At 29.9% G+C, this 17,538-nt stretch overlaps 4 protein-coding genes across 7 annotated transcripts; 2 read left to right on the forward strand and 2 right to left on the reverse strand.

Moving 5' to 3' along the window:
* The first annotated feature begins 63 nt into the window (after positions 1–63).
* On the forward strand, positions 64–6,520 carry LOC122637417. Its single transcript, XM_043829497.1, is given in 15 exon segments — positions 64–897; positions 1,034–1,290; positions 1,379–1,541; positions 1,656–1,923; positions 1,980–2,284; positions 2,398–2,517; positions 2,589–2,762; positions 3,106–3,237; positions 3,239–3,313; positions 4,212–4,468; positions 4,586–4,748; positions 4,831–5,095; positions 5,172–5,476; positions 5,559–5,678; positions 5,772–6,520. Coding segments are annotated over 15 exon segments (2,832 nt in total). The 5' UTR covers positions 64–840; the 3' UTR covers positions 5,943–6,520.
* A 765-nt stretch (positions 6,521–7,285) lies between these two features.
* On the forward strand, positions 7,286–14,675 carry LOC122627275 (rho GTPase-activating protein 44-like). Of its 4 annotated transcripts, none has more exons than XR_006326826.1 (10): positions 7,286–8,907; positions 9,435–9,588; positions 9,817–10,102; positions 10,290–10,514; positions 10,592–10,889; positions 10,965–11,204; positions 11,304–12,133; positions 12,217–12,392; positions 12,536–12,644; positions 12,816–12,958. XR_006326826.1 is itself a non-coding variant. In XM_043808318.1 (10 exons), exons 1-10 carry the CDS (start codon positions 8,855–8,857, stop codon positions 13,239–13,241), a joined length of 2,604 nt encoding a protein of 867 aa, XP_043664253.1. In that variant the 5' UTR covers positions 7,286–8,854; the 3' UTR covers positions 13,242–14,675. The 4 variants fall into 4 exon arrangements, 3 of the variants coding, with proteins under 3 accessions (XP_043664253.1, XP_043664252.1, XP_043664254.1); XM_043808318.1 differs by lacking the exon at positions 12,536–12,644 and having other exon boundaries at positions 12,816–12,863; positions 12,948–14,675; XM_043808317.1 differs by lacking the exon at positions 12,536–12,644 and having other exon boundaries at positions 12,816–14,675.
* Positions 14,676–14,774: 99 nt separating this feature from the next.
* On the reverse strand, positions 14,775–15,721 carry LOC122627278 (acyl-CoA-binding domain-containing protein 6-like). The gene has a single exon (XM_043808323.1). The coding sequence runs from the start codon at positions 15,569–15,571 to the stop codon at positions 14,861–14,863; it is 711 nt and encodes a 236-aa protein (XP_043664258.1). The 5' UTR covers positions 15,572–15,721; the 3' UTR covers positions 14,775–14,860.
* Positions 15,722–15,765: 44 nt separating this feature from the next.
* Positions 15,766–17,073, reverse strand: LOC122627277 (methyltransferase-like protein 23). The gene is made up of 2 exons (XM_043808322.1): positions 16,722–17,073; positions 15,766–16,473 (listed from the first exon to the last, which is right to left on the reverse strand). The coding sequence occupies exons 1-2, from the start codon at positions 16,884–16,886 to the stop codon at positions 15,889–15,891; spliced, it is 750 nt and encodes a 249-aa protein (XP_043664257.1). The 5' UTR covers positions 16,887–17,073; the 3' UTR covers positions 15,766–15,888.
* Positions 17,074–17,538: the final 465 nt, after the last annotated feature.

Genomic DNA, 17,538 nt, shown 5'->3' on the forward strand with positions numbered 1-17,538 from the left:
TGTACACATATACGAAACTCGATAAATTACAAAATTGGATTTTTTCTTCTACAAAACATAAGATATGTTATTTGCTTTTTATTAGATAACAATGTGTATTCATATAGATACATATTTATATTATTTTGCAAATTAATTTTTTGTTTCACAAATATCTGCTTAATAAGTTATAAATGTATCTACTTTTTCTTTTTTTTTTTTTTATTTATACAGTTTTTTGACCTTACTGCAAAAAAAACAAATTAAATAAGAATTTTGTTATTAGTTTAACAAATATTGACAAAATGAAATAAACACGTTCAATACTCTATTAAAAGTGGTTTATACGTACAATTCTAAAGATAATTCCTTAAATGTTGACATCAGCTCTCCTGTTACTAATCTACATGCATAAAAAAATAAGATAACAAACAGAAATCTAATAAAGAGAAAGTCTAATGTGTATCTAAAAAAATAGATTATGAAGTTCGAAAGTCTATAATCTATTTTTGCTTTTTTGCGTGATATGACCATACATATATTTTTTTACGTATCTGTTTTCTGACCTTATCAATTACACTGCATGAAACAGTGTATTTATAATTTACAATAAAACTAGATATATACGTCATATGTCCAGAAGTCAATGCCTACTGTTTTGTTATTTTTTTGATGCAAACAAAGAATATCTATACAAGTAACTTGGAAGTGTGACAAAAGTACACATGAGAATAAGTGTGATATCAATCGTATAACATTCGTTACTTTTTTATAAACATTAACTTTTACAAACGGCATTTATTTTGATAAATTTAAATATAAATTTAATAAATTGGTTCGATTGTAATAATAATTTATATCATGTTACGTCCATCATCTTTATTAGTAGGACGACAAATTTTAAATCACTGTAATCAGGTACATTATTTTTTATAAAAATATCTATATTATTCTATAATTATTTCACAAAATCAAATACATATATTAAACTATTTCTTAAAATTAAACAGTCATACATTTGTTATTTTATTTATAGTAAAATTTATTATTTTAGTTCCTAAAAAAAAATCAGCTAATAAAACAACAATTACGATATTTGAATGTTCATGAAAATATTGCATACACTCTCCTAAAAGAAGCTGGAATTCCAACACCACCATTTGGAGTAGCTAAAACACCTGATGAAGCTGCTAAAATAGCTAAAGACCTAAAGTCACAAGATTTGGTCGTAAAAGCACAAGTACTTACCGGTGGTAGGGGGATGGGTCATTTCCAAAATACTGATGTTAGTGGAGTTGTTATGTGTGAATCGTAAGTATTTCTCCAATTATAAATCCAAAACATTTAAATAATTAATAATAATTACTTTATTATTCCATTGATATCTTTTTATCTTTAGTGTAGAACAAGTAAAGCAGGTATCAGAAATTATGATTGGAAAATTATTGATTACTAGACAAACAGGAGCTGCTGGAAGAATTTGTAATTCAGTAATGGTGACAACACGCATGTATCCACGAAAAGAATATTATCTTTCAATCATGTTGGAAACTAGTTTTAAAGTAAGTATACGATTAAGTTAAATGTAAAAATAAATAATTAAAAGAAAACATTACTTGAATAAAATAAATTGTCTACTTTTATTTATTATTAATTCATACAAAAATTATTCGTAGGGAATTGTTGTGATAGCATCTAGTCGAGGTGGAGTAAATATTGAAGAAATTGCTGCTACTGATCCTGGTGCTCTCCATTATGAACCAGTTGACATAAATAAAGGCATAACAGAAGAACAGATAAAACGTATTGTTCAGAAATTGGGTGTTAAAGGACAAGGCAAAGATATTATAACAGAAATTGTTCATAATCTTTATGAATTATTTATCGAAACAGATGCTCTACTAATTGAAATTAACCCACTTGCAGAAGATATTTGTGGTGAATGTAAGTAATGATAACAAATTGTAAACAAATTAATATTTAATTTAATATTTTTTCAGATTATGCTTTAGATTGTAAATGTAATTTTGATGATAGTGCTGAATTTAGACAGAAAGAATTATTTGCTCTGCAAGATTGGTCTCAAAAAGATCCCAACGAAGCACGAGCAAAAAAGTTTGATTTAAATTATATTCAATTAGAAGGGATTGTTGGTTGTATGGTAAATGGTGCAGGTTTAGCAATGGCAACAATGGATCTTATACATTTGCATGGTGTTAGACCAGCTAATTTTTTAGATGTAGGTGGTGGTGCTACAAAGGAAACTATTACAGAAGCATTTACAATAATAACTACAGATCCAAAGGTATGGAAAAATAATAATACATCTTATAAGATGTTATATTGCATGTAACTAAAAAATGATAATAAATAGATAATAAATAAGCATAATAAATTACCAAAATTTTTTATCCTCAGGTTTTAGCCATTTTTGTTAATATATTTGGTGGTATTATGAGATGTGATATCATTGCAGAAGGAATCATTGCAGCTACTAAAGAATTGAAAACAAATATTCCTGTAATCATTAGATTGGAGGTAATGATAAATAATAAATATGAATGAGAAGATAAATAAAATATAAATACTAATGAAATTGTTTTATTTAGGGGACTAATGTAGAAAAAGCAAAAAAAATAATATTAGATTCAAAATTGAAACTTATCTTTATAGATGATTTTTTAAAAGCAGGAGAAGTAATTGCCAAATTTGCAACTATTGTGCAACTTGCAAGATCTTTAAATTTAGATATCAATTTTATATTAAAACCAGGTGGAATAAAGTAAATTAAACAATAAGAATAAAAAAGAAGGAAATAAATTATCAAAGGTTCCTACACAAAATATAAATTTGATTCATACAACTACTTATGGTGATGAAAATTATAAACAAAATGTCGTATTTTGTTGGACAAAAAATTAAATTTTTATGAAATAAAGTAATCTGTATTATCAATGTAAAAACTTAATAAAATGGAGATTATTTTGTAATCAAAACTATATAAAAAGTTATTTATTTATTTACCTATAGAGTAAGGTAAAAACTAAATATTAATTTAGTTATAGAAATTTAATTATTCTTGAAATGTTAATGTAATCACGAGTCAATGCAATTCATTGAAAATGTATGTTATTAACAGTACATTATATTCTTGCAGTGATCATATATATTGGTTTACGTCACGTTTCAGAAAGAAACGTCAAGAAAGGCGGGGACATAATGGCGAAACCAGCATTTGGTGGCAGTCTATTGCCAACACTTTACCAAGATGGCTACAATGTTGTCTCGGACGATTTCACTCGCAGAGTGTCTTACCCGATTAAATGGTTCCAAGGTACGTTAAAACGAAAAAGAAAAGATTAATATCGTTTCGGAAGATACAGTATATTCGAGAATAGTTAAAGCTTTAACATTTTCTTACGTGTAAAGATTATAAGGACTATGTAAAAGAGGGACGATCGTCCATATTAAGCGATGTAGTCTGCTAAATTAGGCGCCAGGGTCAACCGATTTAAAGCCAAGGGTGTCGGTCTCACGTAAAATCTGATTTTCTTGAAAAAACTATGATGACAGTTATATAATTATCTTATACTATTTTCCGCATTCTTCTTTTTATCTCTTCATTATCGAGGTCAAGTTTTCTGCGCATTTGATTAAACGTAATTGAATTACTTGCGACAGAATAATAGTTCACGATTTTCTACATTTCTTATTTAAATTTCGAACATAAAAATTATATCATTTCGATATATTGATGTTTATTTATTTTTACGTATTGCTACAGTATAATTTTTTTAACACACACACACACGTATATATATATATTATATATGAATATATATAAATTATAAATATTATATAATTATATATATATATATAATTATATAATATATATATATGACTTTTGACATGAGTTGTAGATTAAAAAAAATTTATATATTTTATTTTATAAATGTAATATGATAATATTTTATTTGTACTAAACAAAAGAAGATCTGTGCCAAATTATGCAAAAGGAAAATAATGTAGTTCAATGTTAATTATCTATAGATTTATATTTAAATGGTGCCTAATATATTTATAGCTTAAAATCATCAATAATCACTCATATAATCCATGAAATGATCTAATCCTCTTAGAGAAAACAGGTTTAACATAATACTTTGTAATTATTATTAATATGTCAGATAATATATCATTTAATATTTTTTAAATATTTTTTTATTTTTCAGATTTTAGCCTGCAAAAGTAACTTAAAACAAACAATAAGAAATCTAAATGTACATGAACATATCAGTTATAGTTTACTTAATGAAGCTGGTGTACCTACTCCCAAGTTTGGTGTTGCAAAAACACCAGATGAAGCAGCAAAACTTGCAGCTAACTTGAAGACAAAAGATATTGTCTTAAAAGCTCAAGTACTTGCAGGAGGTAGAGGAAAAGGGCACTTTAAAGATTCTAGTATTAGTGGTGTAAAGATGTGTGAAACGTAAGTTCTTTATTTTATCTTTAATTTTAGTAACACAATAATATTACTATTATTATTATTATTATTATCATCATCATTATTATTTTTACATTTCAAATATTTTTGTTTCATTGATAGACCAGAAGAAGCAAAAACACTAGCAAGTCAAATGTTAGGTAAATTACTAATTACAAAACAAACTGGTGAAGGTGGTAGAATATGTAATGCCGTCATGGTAACACAACGTATGTTTCCGCGTAAAGAATATTATTTAGCAGTAATGATGGAACGTGCCTTTGGCGTAAGTAATCAAAGTTTTAAAATATTACTTATATTCACATATATAAATTTCTATTAACAAATTAAATTTTATTACGATTCAGGGTCCTGTTATAATTGCATCTAGCCAAGGTGGAGTAAATATTGAGGAAGTAGCTGCAACAAATCCTAGTGCCATAATGTACGAACCTATTGATATCAATAAAGGTATAACCAAAGAACAGGCAGAGCGTATTATCACAAAACTTGGTCTTGAAAATGTAAAAGATTATATTTCAAAAATTATCATAAATCTTTATCAAATGTTCCTTAAGAAAGATGCCCTTCTTTTAGAAGTAAATCCTCTTGCTGAAGATATCAATGGAAATTGTAAGTAATTTTATTGATGGTATTACCATCATATTATTATTGATTATATTAACATCAGTTTATTTTTATATTTTAGATTTTGCATTAGATTGCAAATGTAGATTCGATGATAATGCCGAATTCAGACAAAAAGAACTATTTGGATTAAGAGATTGGACTCAGGAGGATTCTAAAGAAGTAGAAGCAGCCAAATTTGACTTGAATTACATTGCACTCGATGGAAATATTGGTTGTATGGTTAATGGAGCTGGATTAGCTATGGCTACTATGGATATTATTAAATTACATGGAGGCGAACCTGCTAATTTTCTTGACGTTGGTGGTGGCGCAACAACCAGTGCCGTGAAAGAGGCATTTAAAATTATCACTTCTGATTCAAGAGTAAACTAACATAATTTATATGTAATAACATTATTTTTATTTTCAGATAGTATTCAATATACTATTCTTTTATAATTTACAGGTGCATGCTCTTTTAGTTAATATCTTTGGTGGTATTATGAGATGTGATGTTATTGCAGAGGGTATTATTGCTGCAACCAAGGAACTTAGTCTTAAAATTCCTGTTGTTGTTCGATTGCAGGTACAACATTGTAACGTTTAATATTTGTGTATTATAATCTTTTTCACTTAAATATTTCTTAATTATCTACAATATAAGTGTGTATAATTATAGGGAACCAATGTTGATGAGGCTAAAGCTTTGATTGCAAATGCAGGATTAAAAATTGTTCCAATTGATGACCTTGATGAAGCTGCTCGTGTCGCAGTAAAATTATCAACCATTGTTAAACTAGCACAGTCCGAAAATCTTAGTGTCAATTTTGAGATACCCGCAATTTCATAATTTTTTAATGAACAATGAATAATTTTAGTAATGAATATAAAATTTATATATCAGCAAATTATTACTGATATTTGTTCAAATATTGTCAAATGGTTTCAAAGAACGTTTGAAAGTAATATCTGTAGTAATAACTGCTCATCACTTTTATTATATGCTATTTAAAAAGTGACACTTCAAGCAATTACATTAAATCAGTTTATTAAATAATTTTATAAAATCATTTTGAAACAACTCGAAAAGAGAAAAGAACATTTATTACTTTGAAGAGATTTTTATTTAATGACGTGTTCTATTTTATAAATGGCGAACTTTATCTTTTCTTTTTTAAGACAGGCACAATTTCTCTAATAGATTAACATATGAAGATAAGTATGAATATAATTTATTGCTTACCCTTTGACAGGGTTCTGTGATTCAGTATTAAAAGTTAAGTTATGTGTCACTCACGCGTAGATATATGAACTTACTCGTGTGGTATATATCGAATTGTTCTATGAAAAATGTAGCGCATGGTTATTTATCTGAAGATTAAATTCAAAACATACCATTAGAAAATATATATGTATATATATATATATATATTAACATGTGCGTTGCATATATACGCACGTGCACGATCAAGTGTACAAATTTCTTTATTATTTTACGTTATGTTTTAGTTCTTTTTATGATTTATGAAATTATTTTTACGAATAATTTCTTATATTACAATATAATAGAACGTGTGAAATAATAGTTATATATATTTTACATATATATTGAATTTATTTTTTTACATCTGTTATACATATTTTCGAAATAGTACAGTTTGTCCATTTTTCACAAAAATACGCGCAGTGTACATCATATGTTGCTTACTTATTCACTTTATTTATGTGTAGATATTATTGAAAGTTATTAATAATATTAATTTGATAGAAGGAACAATGTTAAAATGTCTCATTTGATATAAAACCACAATAGTTTTTCTATTACAAATGCGTGTGATATTAAAGAAATAAATTCGTCAAAATAAATACGTCAAAATAAATACGTCAAATAGTTGTAGAATATATTACTTTTATTGAATTATATACACACATACATACATATGTATATAATATAACATACTGCCTAATGCCTGTTTAAAATATACGAAGTTAACATAATTTTAATCGGTTATATTGTAATGATATACACAATTATATTAAATTGATGGTAAGAATGTAAATTTGTATAAATATGTAAGTTGTTTTTCTTCATATTTTATTTTGATAGAAAATTATTATGTATGAATTACGAATTTTGTGAGTATACACTCACACGCGCACACATTATATATATGCATGCATCTAAGAAATATGGCAAATAATTTATTATGATAATATTCAAGTAAAATATAATTATAGGAAGATTAATTAAAAAATGAGATCAATTTGTTTATAATTGAATTTTGTGATTAATTTGAATATGGGTAAGAAGTGTGGATTAGTATATGAAAATTCAAACTTAAACACGTAACGTATTACTACGCCATCTAACTTTACAGATACAGAATTAAAACTTTTCTTATGTTCTTTTTTTTTTTTAACTTCAACTCGGTTGGTATATACAACTTATTTTGTGTGTGTGTGATTTAACTTGACATGTCGATAAAATCAAACCTAACAAAATGGTTACAGAGCTTCGCAATATATCTTACATAAGATTATCCCTTCTGATACTTATTGCGTTATTGACATCATACTTGGTACGTTTTAATTAGAATCATAAATTAATAGAACATTGTGAAAACATATTCAACGACATTCGCAACGAAGAATTTTTCGCTTTGGTGAATTCTCATGTATATTATTATTCTCTCTTACTCCCTATTATCTCTTTATACGTAGACAGCTTTGATTTAGCTAAATTGCCGGAAACGTTTTATTTATTATCACTTATTCTCTTCTTCATCTGTAATAATGTCTCTCGTATCATTTTTCTTCAACGTATATTTTCTTTCTTCTACCCTTGATCTTTGTGAACAATGAAATATTCAAATTTCAAAAGAAGTTAATTTTTGTGAATAGGTTAGTAATGTTTTTAACAATTTACTTCTACCACGTGTATGTGTGTATAATGAAAGAAAATATGAAATATATATAATTCAGAAATTAAATGAAAATAACGAGATTTTTAAAGTAGGGATACTGTCGTTCTTAAGATAGTATGGAAAAATTGAATTTTCCGCCACTTTGTTATTTCGATTCTTGGAAGAGTCTGAAGTCGTAGAAGAAAGAAGCGGCATTCAACGCGTATTAATGGCAATTGGTGGCAATCGTGAAGAGGCACACAGGGCGCGGCAATGTTCAGTCGATTACTTGCGTGCGTTGTTGTCGTCGTCGCCGTCGTCGTCGTCGTCGTCGTCGCTGTTCATCGTCGACAAGAGAAGTCTGTAAGAGTGAGAAGGATTCACAATGCGGTGCGTTTGTCTTGTAGTCATTCGTAGCAAGTTCTCGCTATAACAAGAGCGCGAGTTATACGATAGAGTTCGTAAACGTAAGAAAGTGCATGGTCGTGTGTAATTCTATTGTGATACGTTTGTCTACGTTCATAGTGCGGCGAGGTTATCGCGTCGATGCTGCGTAAGAATAGACCGATCAAAATTGTGTGCGCCTTCCGCACAGGGTGTGAGATCATAGTCGAAACATTATGACGGACAGTCGCCCTTGCTACGATACGAAGGATCGTCCCTTCCTTTTTCCTTGTCTTCAAACGCTATCGTCCCGCGTATCGGAGGATAAGAAAACAAGAGATGAACGTACGTGAACCGAGCTAGATTCAAAAACATTATCCTTGGTTCAAAAGTGAAAAGGTTTTAGACAGTCTATCACTTTTTCGACGGAAGTTCTCACTACGATTTCACCTCGAGTGTCGACCGATCAGCGACCATGAAGAAACAGTTTTTCAGGGTGAAACAGCTCGCCGATCAAACTTTTTCTAGGTAAATCGTTCTTTACGATTATATTTAAAGGGATAACCTCTCTTGATTGATTTATCTTCAAATCGGTTTATTTTTTTCTCCTTTTTTTTTTCTTCTTCTTTATTTCTTTCAACGAGGTGTTTTCAAGTTTTATTATTCAATTTTTTCTTTCAATAAAAAATGTAATCTACTGATAGTATTTAACAGTATTTGTTAAAAACCAATTATTGAAAACTAGTGGTACAGTAATATTATGCATTTGTTCTTTTTTTTTTCTTTTTTTTTTTTTTTAACTTCATAGTAGTGATCAATAAGATGCGTTGTATTATCTTATTGATATTGTACGTTCAAAGGTTATTGACAGACAAGAAAAGGAAAATCGAAGAGCATGCACTAAAATAAACCATGAGTCAGGATATCCCAAAAGTAGTTATTCCTGTTTAAGCTTCTTCTCTTTAGACAGACTAATGTTTTAATTTTATATATATTGATCATTTCTGATATCATCTTCTATTTATTCTTTTATTAATTTTTTTTCTTTTAAATAGAGCTGGCAAAACAGAAGTGCTTACGGATGATTTGCAAGCTGCAGACAAACATGTAGAACAGATTAGAGCAGCTCTTACTGGGCTAAGTAAAAGACTTGGTAATCCACCTAATCAAGCATTTGCACAGGAACCTGCATTTAAGGAGAAACGTTTGGTAAATATTGATTGATTAATTTAGAGAAAATTTTACTGCATTTAATTATGCGCCAAGTTATATGCATTAGTTTAATATATTATCATATATTACAAAATAGAGAGCATATAATATAAAATTTATTTATTATTTATGCTAATTTATAATTACGTAAAAATACAAAATTATTAATATAATAATATTTTGAATAATTATGTAATTGTATATAAAAATATATATTTATTTTAGAAAAAATGTCCCGAGTATATACTCGGGCAAACGATGTTGGAAAATGCAACAGAGGATGGCCTTATGGGTTTTACTCTTTTAGAATGTGGAAGGGCACAGATGTCATTAGCTAATGAAACGGTAGAACACGAAGCAAAGGTAGAACAATATGTTGCAGCTCCATTACAACATATTTTAGATACTGACATTCCAAATATATTGAAACATAAGAGAAATTTGGCACGATTAATTTTGGACATGGACAGCGCAAGAACGCGTTATCAACAAGCTAGCAAGCATAATGCTGGTAATGAATATATTTTTTAAATAACAGCGTTCAAATATCAATAAAATAGCAAGTCGTTTAGATAGTTGCAAAACTTAAAAAAGAAAGTTTTTCTATAATCCCAAAGTAATAGTAAATAAAAAAAGAAAAAGAATATTTACTTCATATTACATTATATTACATGTATGTTTGTATTACGTATGTATAGGAACTGGTGCAACAAAAGCAGACAGTTTAAGAGAAGATTTAGAAGAGGCAGAATCTAAAGTTGAACAATGCAGGGATCAGTTAGCTGCAGAAATGTTTCAATTAATGTCAAGAGAAACAGAATTAGCACAGACTATCATACAATATGTCAAACTGCAAAGAGCATATCATGAAAGTGCTTTACATTGTCTTGAAGATCTTATTCCTGGATTAGAAAGTTATATCAGTAAGTATATAGTTTTTGAATTTAGGATTACTAATATATTTGACTCTTTTGCATTGATATGTATATACGTTTTGCAGATAATAATGAAATGAAACCAGTTTATGGTTATCCTCTTGAAGAACATCTTAGAGTAACGAATAGGAAAATAGCATTACCTATACAATTGTGCGTATCTGCATTACTGCGTTTAGGTATGGAAGAAGAAGGTTTATTTAGAGTAGCTGGTGCTGCATCTAAATCTCGTAGAATTAAGCTGAGTTTAGATGCATGCTGTTTGACTTTATCAACAGCTTTAGAATACAAAGATCCTCACGTCATAGCTGGTGCATTGAAGTCTTATTTACGTGAACTTCCAGAACCTTTATTAACATTTAAGTAAGTATAATTTTTGTAATATAGGATGTTTTATAACAGTTTATTATAATTGTTATTTTATTATTTTCTTAAAAGGTTGTATCCTGAATGGATGGCTGCTGCTAAAATAACACAAAATGAAGTTAGATTACGTGCGCTCTGGGAAGTGCTGCACAAGCTCCCATCTGCAAACTTAGAAAATTTGCGATTTCTAATTAAATTCTTAGCAGTATTGAGCAAAAACCAGGATATCAATAAAATGTCACCTCAAAACATAGCAATCGTAATTGGTCCTAACTTGATTTGGAGCCCACAAGAGGATGTAAATACAATAGTGTAAGTATCCTTTTGTTATATTTTTCATGTAGTGTCTTTTAATTTACAATCGATCTATTACATTGTTATATATATGTATATACAATCGTATTATTTCAGAATGAATATGAGTACTACAAGTATCTCTAGTCTTATCGTGGATCAGTTGATAACATATGCAGATTGGTTCTTCCCAGGTGAAATAGATTTTGATCGTGACTTAGAAATTGGAATAGTCAATGGCTTGGAACCGCAAGTGATTGGTATGCGTCGTTGTGTTTCAAACAGTAGTTTGAGTGATCACGGTGAAAGTCCACCACAGGGCAGTCCAAAGCCTGCGGCTCGTCGAAAAAACAAGCCAGCACCAACACCACCAAGTGGTACAACACCTGACAAAAATGATAAAAGGTGCGATGATAAACCACCTCCAGCTCCAGATAAACCACCTAGACCTTTAATGTCAGCTACACTTAACCGGGCAACATACAAGGCACAAAAGCACGAAGTAAATACAGAATTACTGACCAGACATGAAAATAACGTAGAAAAAGCTGAAAAAAATTCAGAAACAGAAATAAAACATATAGGGTTTGAAGGAATAATAGCTCAGGTTGATATTCAACCTGCAGACAACTGCGAAAACGTTTCTGAAATGAATACTTCACAGTCTGAATTGGCTAAGAATAATATTGATACAGAAAAGTATAAACTAGATACGTTAAATGCAGAGTTGCAAAAGTCTGAAAAAAGAAATGTTCCTGTTTCTCTTGATAAAACTATAAGTAGCGTAGAAAACATTCAAAACAAGTCATCTGTAGATATTGACAATTCGGATGTTTCTTCATCAAGACCTAAGCCATTACCAACAGAAAAACCTGCTCCATCCACATTAGAAAGGAGAAGGCCAGTTGCTGCTCCTAGAAATATCACAAACATAACGCATAATACAGGTCCGATTATTTGCAAAAGATTAATACTTATATATTTTCTTTTTTATTAGAACAGTGTCATTTAACAGATAAAATTCTTATAGATGATACAGTCGAATTACGTAAGAAGTCTGATAGCAACAGTATAACGAATTTAAATGTAGGAGACAGAGGTAGTAAACCAGCAATTCCAGAACGACCTGCTGGGTTGGTTCGTCCGTCAAGCCTTATAAGACAACAGCCGCGTCAAAGTAATGAAAATTTAGACACCGAGTCAGGAGTAAGTATTTACATATGACATATATTATTCCTGTACACTTATTAACAGGGAACAGATTTGACTGACGATATGTATTTGTATGCGATAAAGATACAACAGGTATAGGTGTATTTTAAGTCAAATATATTATTTAAATTCCTTAGATAGAGTGGTTAATTTGGTGGACAAAATTTGCCATTTTTCTGTAATAATGTACTTACTACGCGAATCCAAAACAAGTATTACGACCTGGATATTGTGAAGTAGGAATATGTAAGCTATATAAATAATATTGCTTTCAGTTTTTTACAATTTGTAATGAATGAGTATTAAATTGAATATGAGCTATGAATATTATTTTTTACAATATATGACATTTATCTTGTGTTTGGATGCGATAAACGTGTCTAATAACATTAAAACTTAATTTTAACAAATCTGCAGCCCCTTACTTTGGAAAGGGCACACATGTACTCTGTGGACAAGCAACAGGTCAGTATAATACAAGTGCGTGGAAATGGCAATGTGTTCTGCAATCCAGGAGAGAGCAATGGCAACACAGCTTCGAACTTGCAGAGAAGTCCTAGTGTGGGTAGTCGACCTTCGTCTATGTCTTTGTATGGTGAACGACCAGAGAAACCTGCAAGACCAGATGTCCCAGACCAGGCAAAGGCACATGCAAGGACTAAATCTGAAGGCAACATTATCGACGTTCAAACACAAACAGAGACTGTAGTTGTGCTTAAGTCACCGCAACAACCTGTTCCAGCATCCCCAAGATTTCATCAAAGGCCTCCTAGGCCACAACCGCCACCACCTCCGCCTCCCTCGACTCGGCCTAAATCCGAACAGGAGAGTACTAATCTCTAAGAACTCGACATAAAATGGTCTTTGTAATTATCGATAAGCCATCAATGCGTCATCGATACTTTGTACGTAATGAAAGGTGTTTTCACATAACACTATGTTGTATGTGATTAAAAAACTTTCTATGAACTTTAAACGAAATGTTTATGTAACGCATAACTCTTTAAAAATATTATACCTGATTTGCATATCTAAGCTGATATTTTTTTATGGCTTATCAAATTTTATACATTTTGTTAAGAAGTCAAATATAATCTGAAAATTAGCGTAAATATAAGGAAAATAATTGAAAATTCGATCTCCTTTTAAACGCGCGTATCCAAGCGCACAAAATGCAGTGTGCACTTTAGGTAAAATATTAAAGTTATAGCTATTTGATAATATTATTACTTTTAATACAATTTTACGAACGATACGTCCATATAAAAAGGAAGTTTGACAAACCTTTGAATGTTTCAATTGGAATTGAGCCTTTGAGTGATATGCGTAACGAAATGACCGTGTTTGAAGTATACATATGTACGTTAAAAGTACGTATAAGTTATACTTGAGTTAAGCATATATACAGTAACATCTTGTACCTTAACTTATTTGCATTTTTAGATGATCATGGAATGATTAAAAAAACGATATTGTACAATATTCTATTTTTTCAATGAGGTATGAGAGAAAATTAGATTTTCTCGGAGAGTATTGTAAACGGTCAGATGTTTTCTTGTTGTTTCACAGAAAAATTTAATATCTGTGCACAAAAGATATGTATTCTTTCAAAAACATTGAAAATCACTATTAGCTTTATTTTGAGAAACATGTATAAAACTTAAGTGCAATTGGATATAGTACATATGTTTAAATATATATGCTCTTTTATTAAAAAATTTTTACGTTGTTATATCGCATTATATCATATACGGTAAATAATTATTCAGCAAATGTGATAATGTACATTTGACAATGATATAAGTATTATTTGTTATAAATTGTAACATGTTTTTATGTTATTTAAATTACTAGAAAGATTATGTTAAAATCTTGTAAAAAGTTCAATTCTTATATTTCTTGTTTTCTAGAATTATTCCATTCTAATGTCGTGCAATTATTAATTGACTATTTCAAATAATTGTGAGAGTATACGTAATATTTTTTATATCACAAACAAAAATATTGCTTTTACAATTAAATGGTATTTAATGCATTAACGCGAACGGCAGCTGGTCTTGTATTCTCTCAAAGAGACACATTTGAATCCTTATTATGTAAAAGGTATACTTCTAAGTTTCAAACGCAATATGTAATCAGTTTTTTATTATAAGATTGTTATGGAAGTAACGCAAATGACAAATCATGCATTTACCTAAGGAGTGCTTAGGCTGTGAATGTAATGGATTATTAAAGGATTTATTTGTATATAAATAAAAAGTTTCCTTATCAAAATAATCGGAGTATAATGGTGATGATGATGATCGCAATAGTAATAATAATAAGAAGAAGAACAAGAATAATAACAATTGCTAAACAATATAAATGTTACCAAAATATTATTAACACGTTAAATTTATTCACGTAGTTAAAGAATATTATCATTACTACAGCACAACTTACTTATACACATAATCATTTTATTAAAGAATAGCTACCACTTTTTCATCTGCAACATCTTTTGGTTTCATACCATCGTTATCTTCCATAGATTCAGCCCCCACGGAAAGTAAATATCTGATTACATCTACGTGTCCGCATGATGCTGCATAATGTAAAGGTGTTTGACCATCAATATCTCTGGAGTTAACATTTGCACCGTGTTGAATTAAGTATTCAATGATTGCAACGTGTCCGCGATCTGCTGCCCAGTGTATCGGTAACAAACCATCTTCGTCCAATATATTTGTCAATGTAGAATTTTTTAGTAAAATTTCTTGTACTTTCTCTTTATGACCTTCTTTTACCCAATCAAGAAACGTTTTATCCGTATCAAGTAACTCTTTCTCTGTATTAGGCAACCTACTAACTGTGGTCCACGCACGGGATTCCGTTGCCACATCTGTTTCCCAAGTAGGATTTATTTTGGTTAACGCACATATATAATTATTCATTGCAGTTTCCTGATCCATTTCACCAAGACTTTTCCATGCTTCCCATTTTTGCTTCGCTTGCACTTGATACCAATTCGGTTTGGAAATGTTACAAGGTCCAACGGTAGCTTGTTTGTACATACTATATAAATTAAGTAGTTGTTCAGAATCTAGTTCTGATGCTACGGTTTGTACATATTTTGTTGCTTTGTCAAATGTTTTTTCTAGATCAGTTATATCGAAATCATTATTTTCAGCCATGATCGATAGATATGTAATAATGAATTCCTTCAATTTCTTTTAATCAAAATTTGAATTCTCTTACTTTTATATTGTAATTATCTATTATATGAAATGGTTGTTGCAACACTGTATCATACGCTTTTTTATCAATAAATTCGACAAAGCCGTATCCTTTACTAAGCCCTGTTTTCTTGCTAAAAGTTACAAACGCATTATACGTATACCCATATTTATTAAAATACGCTTTAAGTTCATGTTGACTTACAGTCCATGGCAAGTTAAAAACAAATATCTTATATATTTTACGTGCATTACCCATGATATTAAAAAATAACTCAAGTAGCTTTTTGTATATCTAGCAAGTGGATAGTGTGATCTTGCATCAATTCATGTATATTAATATCCGAATCTGTTCCAAGAGTAGAAAGTGATATTTGATTACATGTAAGACCCCACTTAGTTAATAAATGTTCGATAGACCAATCGGCGCTACGCTCTTGATAAGTACATAGAAATTTTGCATTTGGATTCTTTTCTAACAGAAAAGCTACGGTGACAACTATATCTTCAAACAACGTAGGTTCGTAAAAACAGTCAGATCCAAGAATTAAATCTAATGGACCGATGGTAAATAAACTAGAGAGAAATAAACCCCACGTAATTCCGACTATTCTAACTTGAGATAAAATGCCATTTAATTCGCAGCTTCTTTTAATGTGTTGCAAGCTTCTTGGCAAATTAGCAGAGTCGCTTAAAGTTACAACGGCGCCGCATTTACTGGCCAAAATACCGGGAAGAGCAGTACCAGAACCCAATTCCAAAACTCTCTTTCCGATGAGCTCCTCTCTATGCTCCCACAAAAACCAGGCAAGAACTGGTGCAGAGGGCCAAGTGTAATAACTGTAATTTGCTTGCAGTAACTATAATGAAATAAAATGACATGTAATTATAGAATCTAAACACGTTGAAGACATATTAGAACGATTATATTATTTCATATTTATTTGGATATTATTTCAATTAAATTGATTTAAAAAAGGATTACATAAAGTTATCATCGTACCGTTCTAACCAAACAAAGTACGTAATACCGGTAGCGAAAAAGAAATTTATTAACATCATCGATATAATATCGATAGAAATTCTCATTGGGAAAGGAATTTCTTACCTCTGGTATATAAATTTCTAAACTTTCGTCGTTCTGTACACTCTCGTGTATTTTTCGCGATCGGAAGAGAAATTTTTTTACTTGTTCAGAAGCGATTCCATCGGACATTAGGCCGTGCGTGGGTGGACTCGTATCGAGCGAAATACTTCCTTCTAAACCTGGCATTACTAACAAACTAAATTCGAATTAATTATATTTTATTTTCAACATAATTATCGAGTGATTAGTGTACATCCAATTTTTAATGCGATGCACAGAAAGGGACGTAGTCGGTACAATAAATATAGTCTCTCTCTTGTCGAGAGTTGTTTTCGTTTGTGAGGCAACGTTGACTAAACCACACGAGTAGGAAATTTAAATTTTATCGTGCCTCATGTTTTCCTTTATTCTCTTCCTTCTCATCGGTTTTATTATTATTATTTCTTTTTTTTAATTTTTAACAGATGTTATTAGATACTTATATTAATCGATATATTAATCTTACGATATTTGACAGACAATTACGTATCCGCATTTAAGTCACGATGCTCGGCACTCGAAGCTTAAATTCTTTGCTTTTAAATTTAGTGCTTAGCGATTTGACAGTTTAGAAATCGAAATGACATTTATATTGGAAATTAATTTTCATACGAGTTTCATGTACCGTAAATCATAATAAAAATACATTTAATCGGACCTTCATTTGGGGACATTTTTATGAAGTAACGATCTTGCTCGTCGCGAATTTTATTGTTAGTACTTCGTCTTGATATATATATATATATATGTCATTGATTTAATAATGATAATTATTAAAATTTCGATAGCGATGTGATTA

The sequence above is a fragment of the Vespula pensylvanica genome, chromosome 2, assembly GCF_014466175.1.
Source record: "Vespula pensylvanica isolate Volc-1 chromosome 2, ASM1446617v1, whole genome shotgun sequence".
NCBI classification, from domain to species: domain Eukaryota; kingdom Metazoa; phylum Arthropoda; class Insecta; order Hymenoptera; family Vespidae; genus Vespula; species Vespula pensylvanica.

What these genes read in the sequence shown, in the direction of transcription:
- LOC122627278 (XM_043808323.1), bottom strand. Translation starts at nt 15,571, where the DNA reads ATGGCTGAAAATAATGATTTCGATATAACTGATCTAGAAAAAACATTT.
- LOC122627277 (XM_043808322.1), bottom strand. Translation starts at nt 16,886, where the DNA reads ATGCCAGGTTTAGAAGGAAGTATTTCGCTCGATACGAGTCCACCCACG. An exon ending in TAGAAATTTATATACCAGAG is followed by an intron (nt 16,474 to 16,721) that starts GTAAGAAATTCC and finishes ATTTCATTATAG; the next exon opens with TTACTGCAAGCAAATTACAG.
- LOC122627275 (XM_043808317.1), top strand. Translation starts at nt 8,855, where the DNA reads ATGAAGAAACAGTTTTTCAGGGTGAAACAGCTCGCCGATCAAACTTTT. An exon ending in GCCGATCAAACTTTTTCTAG is followed by an intron (nt 8,908 to 9,434) that starts GTAAATCGTTCT and finishes TCTTTTAAATAG; the next exon opens with AGCTGGCAAAACAGAAGTGC. An exon ending in TGGATTAGAAAGTTATATCA is followed by an intron (nt 10,515 to 10,591) that starts GTAAGTATATAG and finishes TACGTTTTGCAG; the next exon opens with ATAATAATGAAATGAAACCA.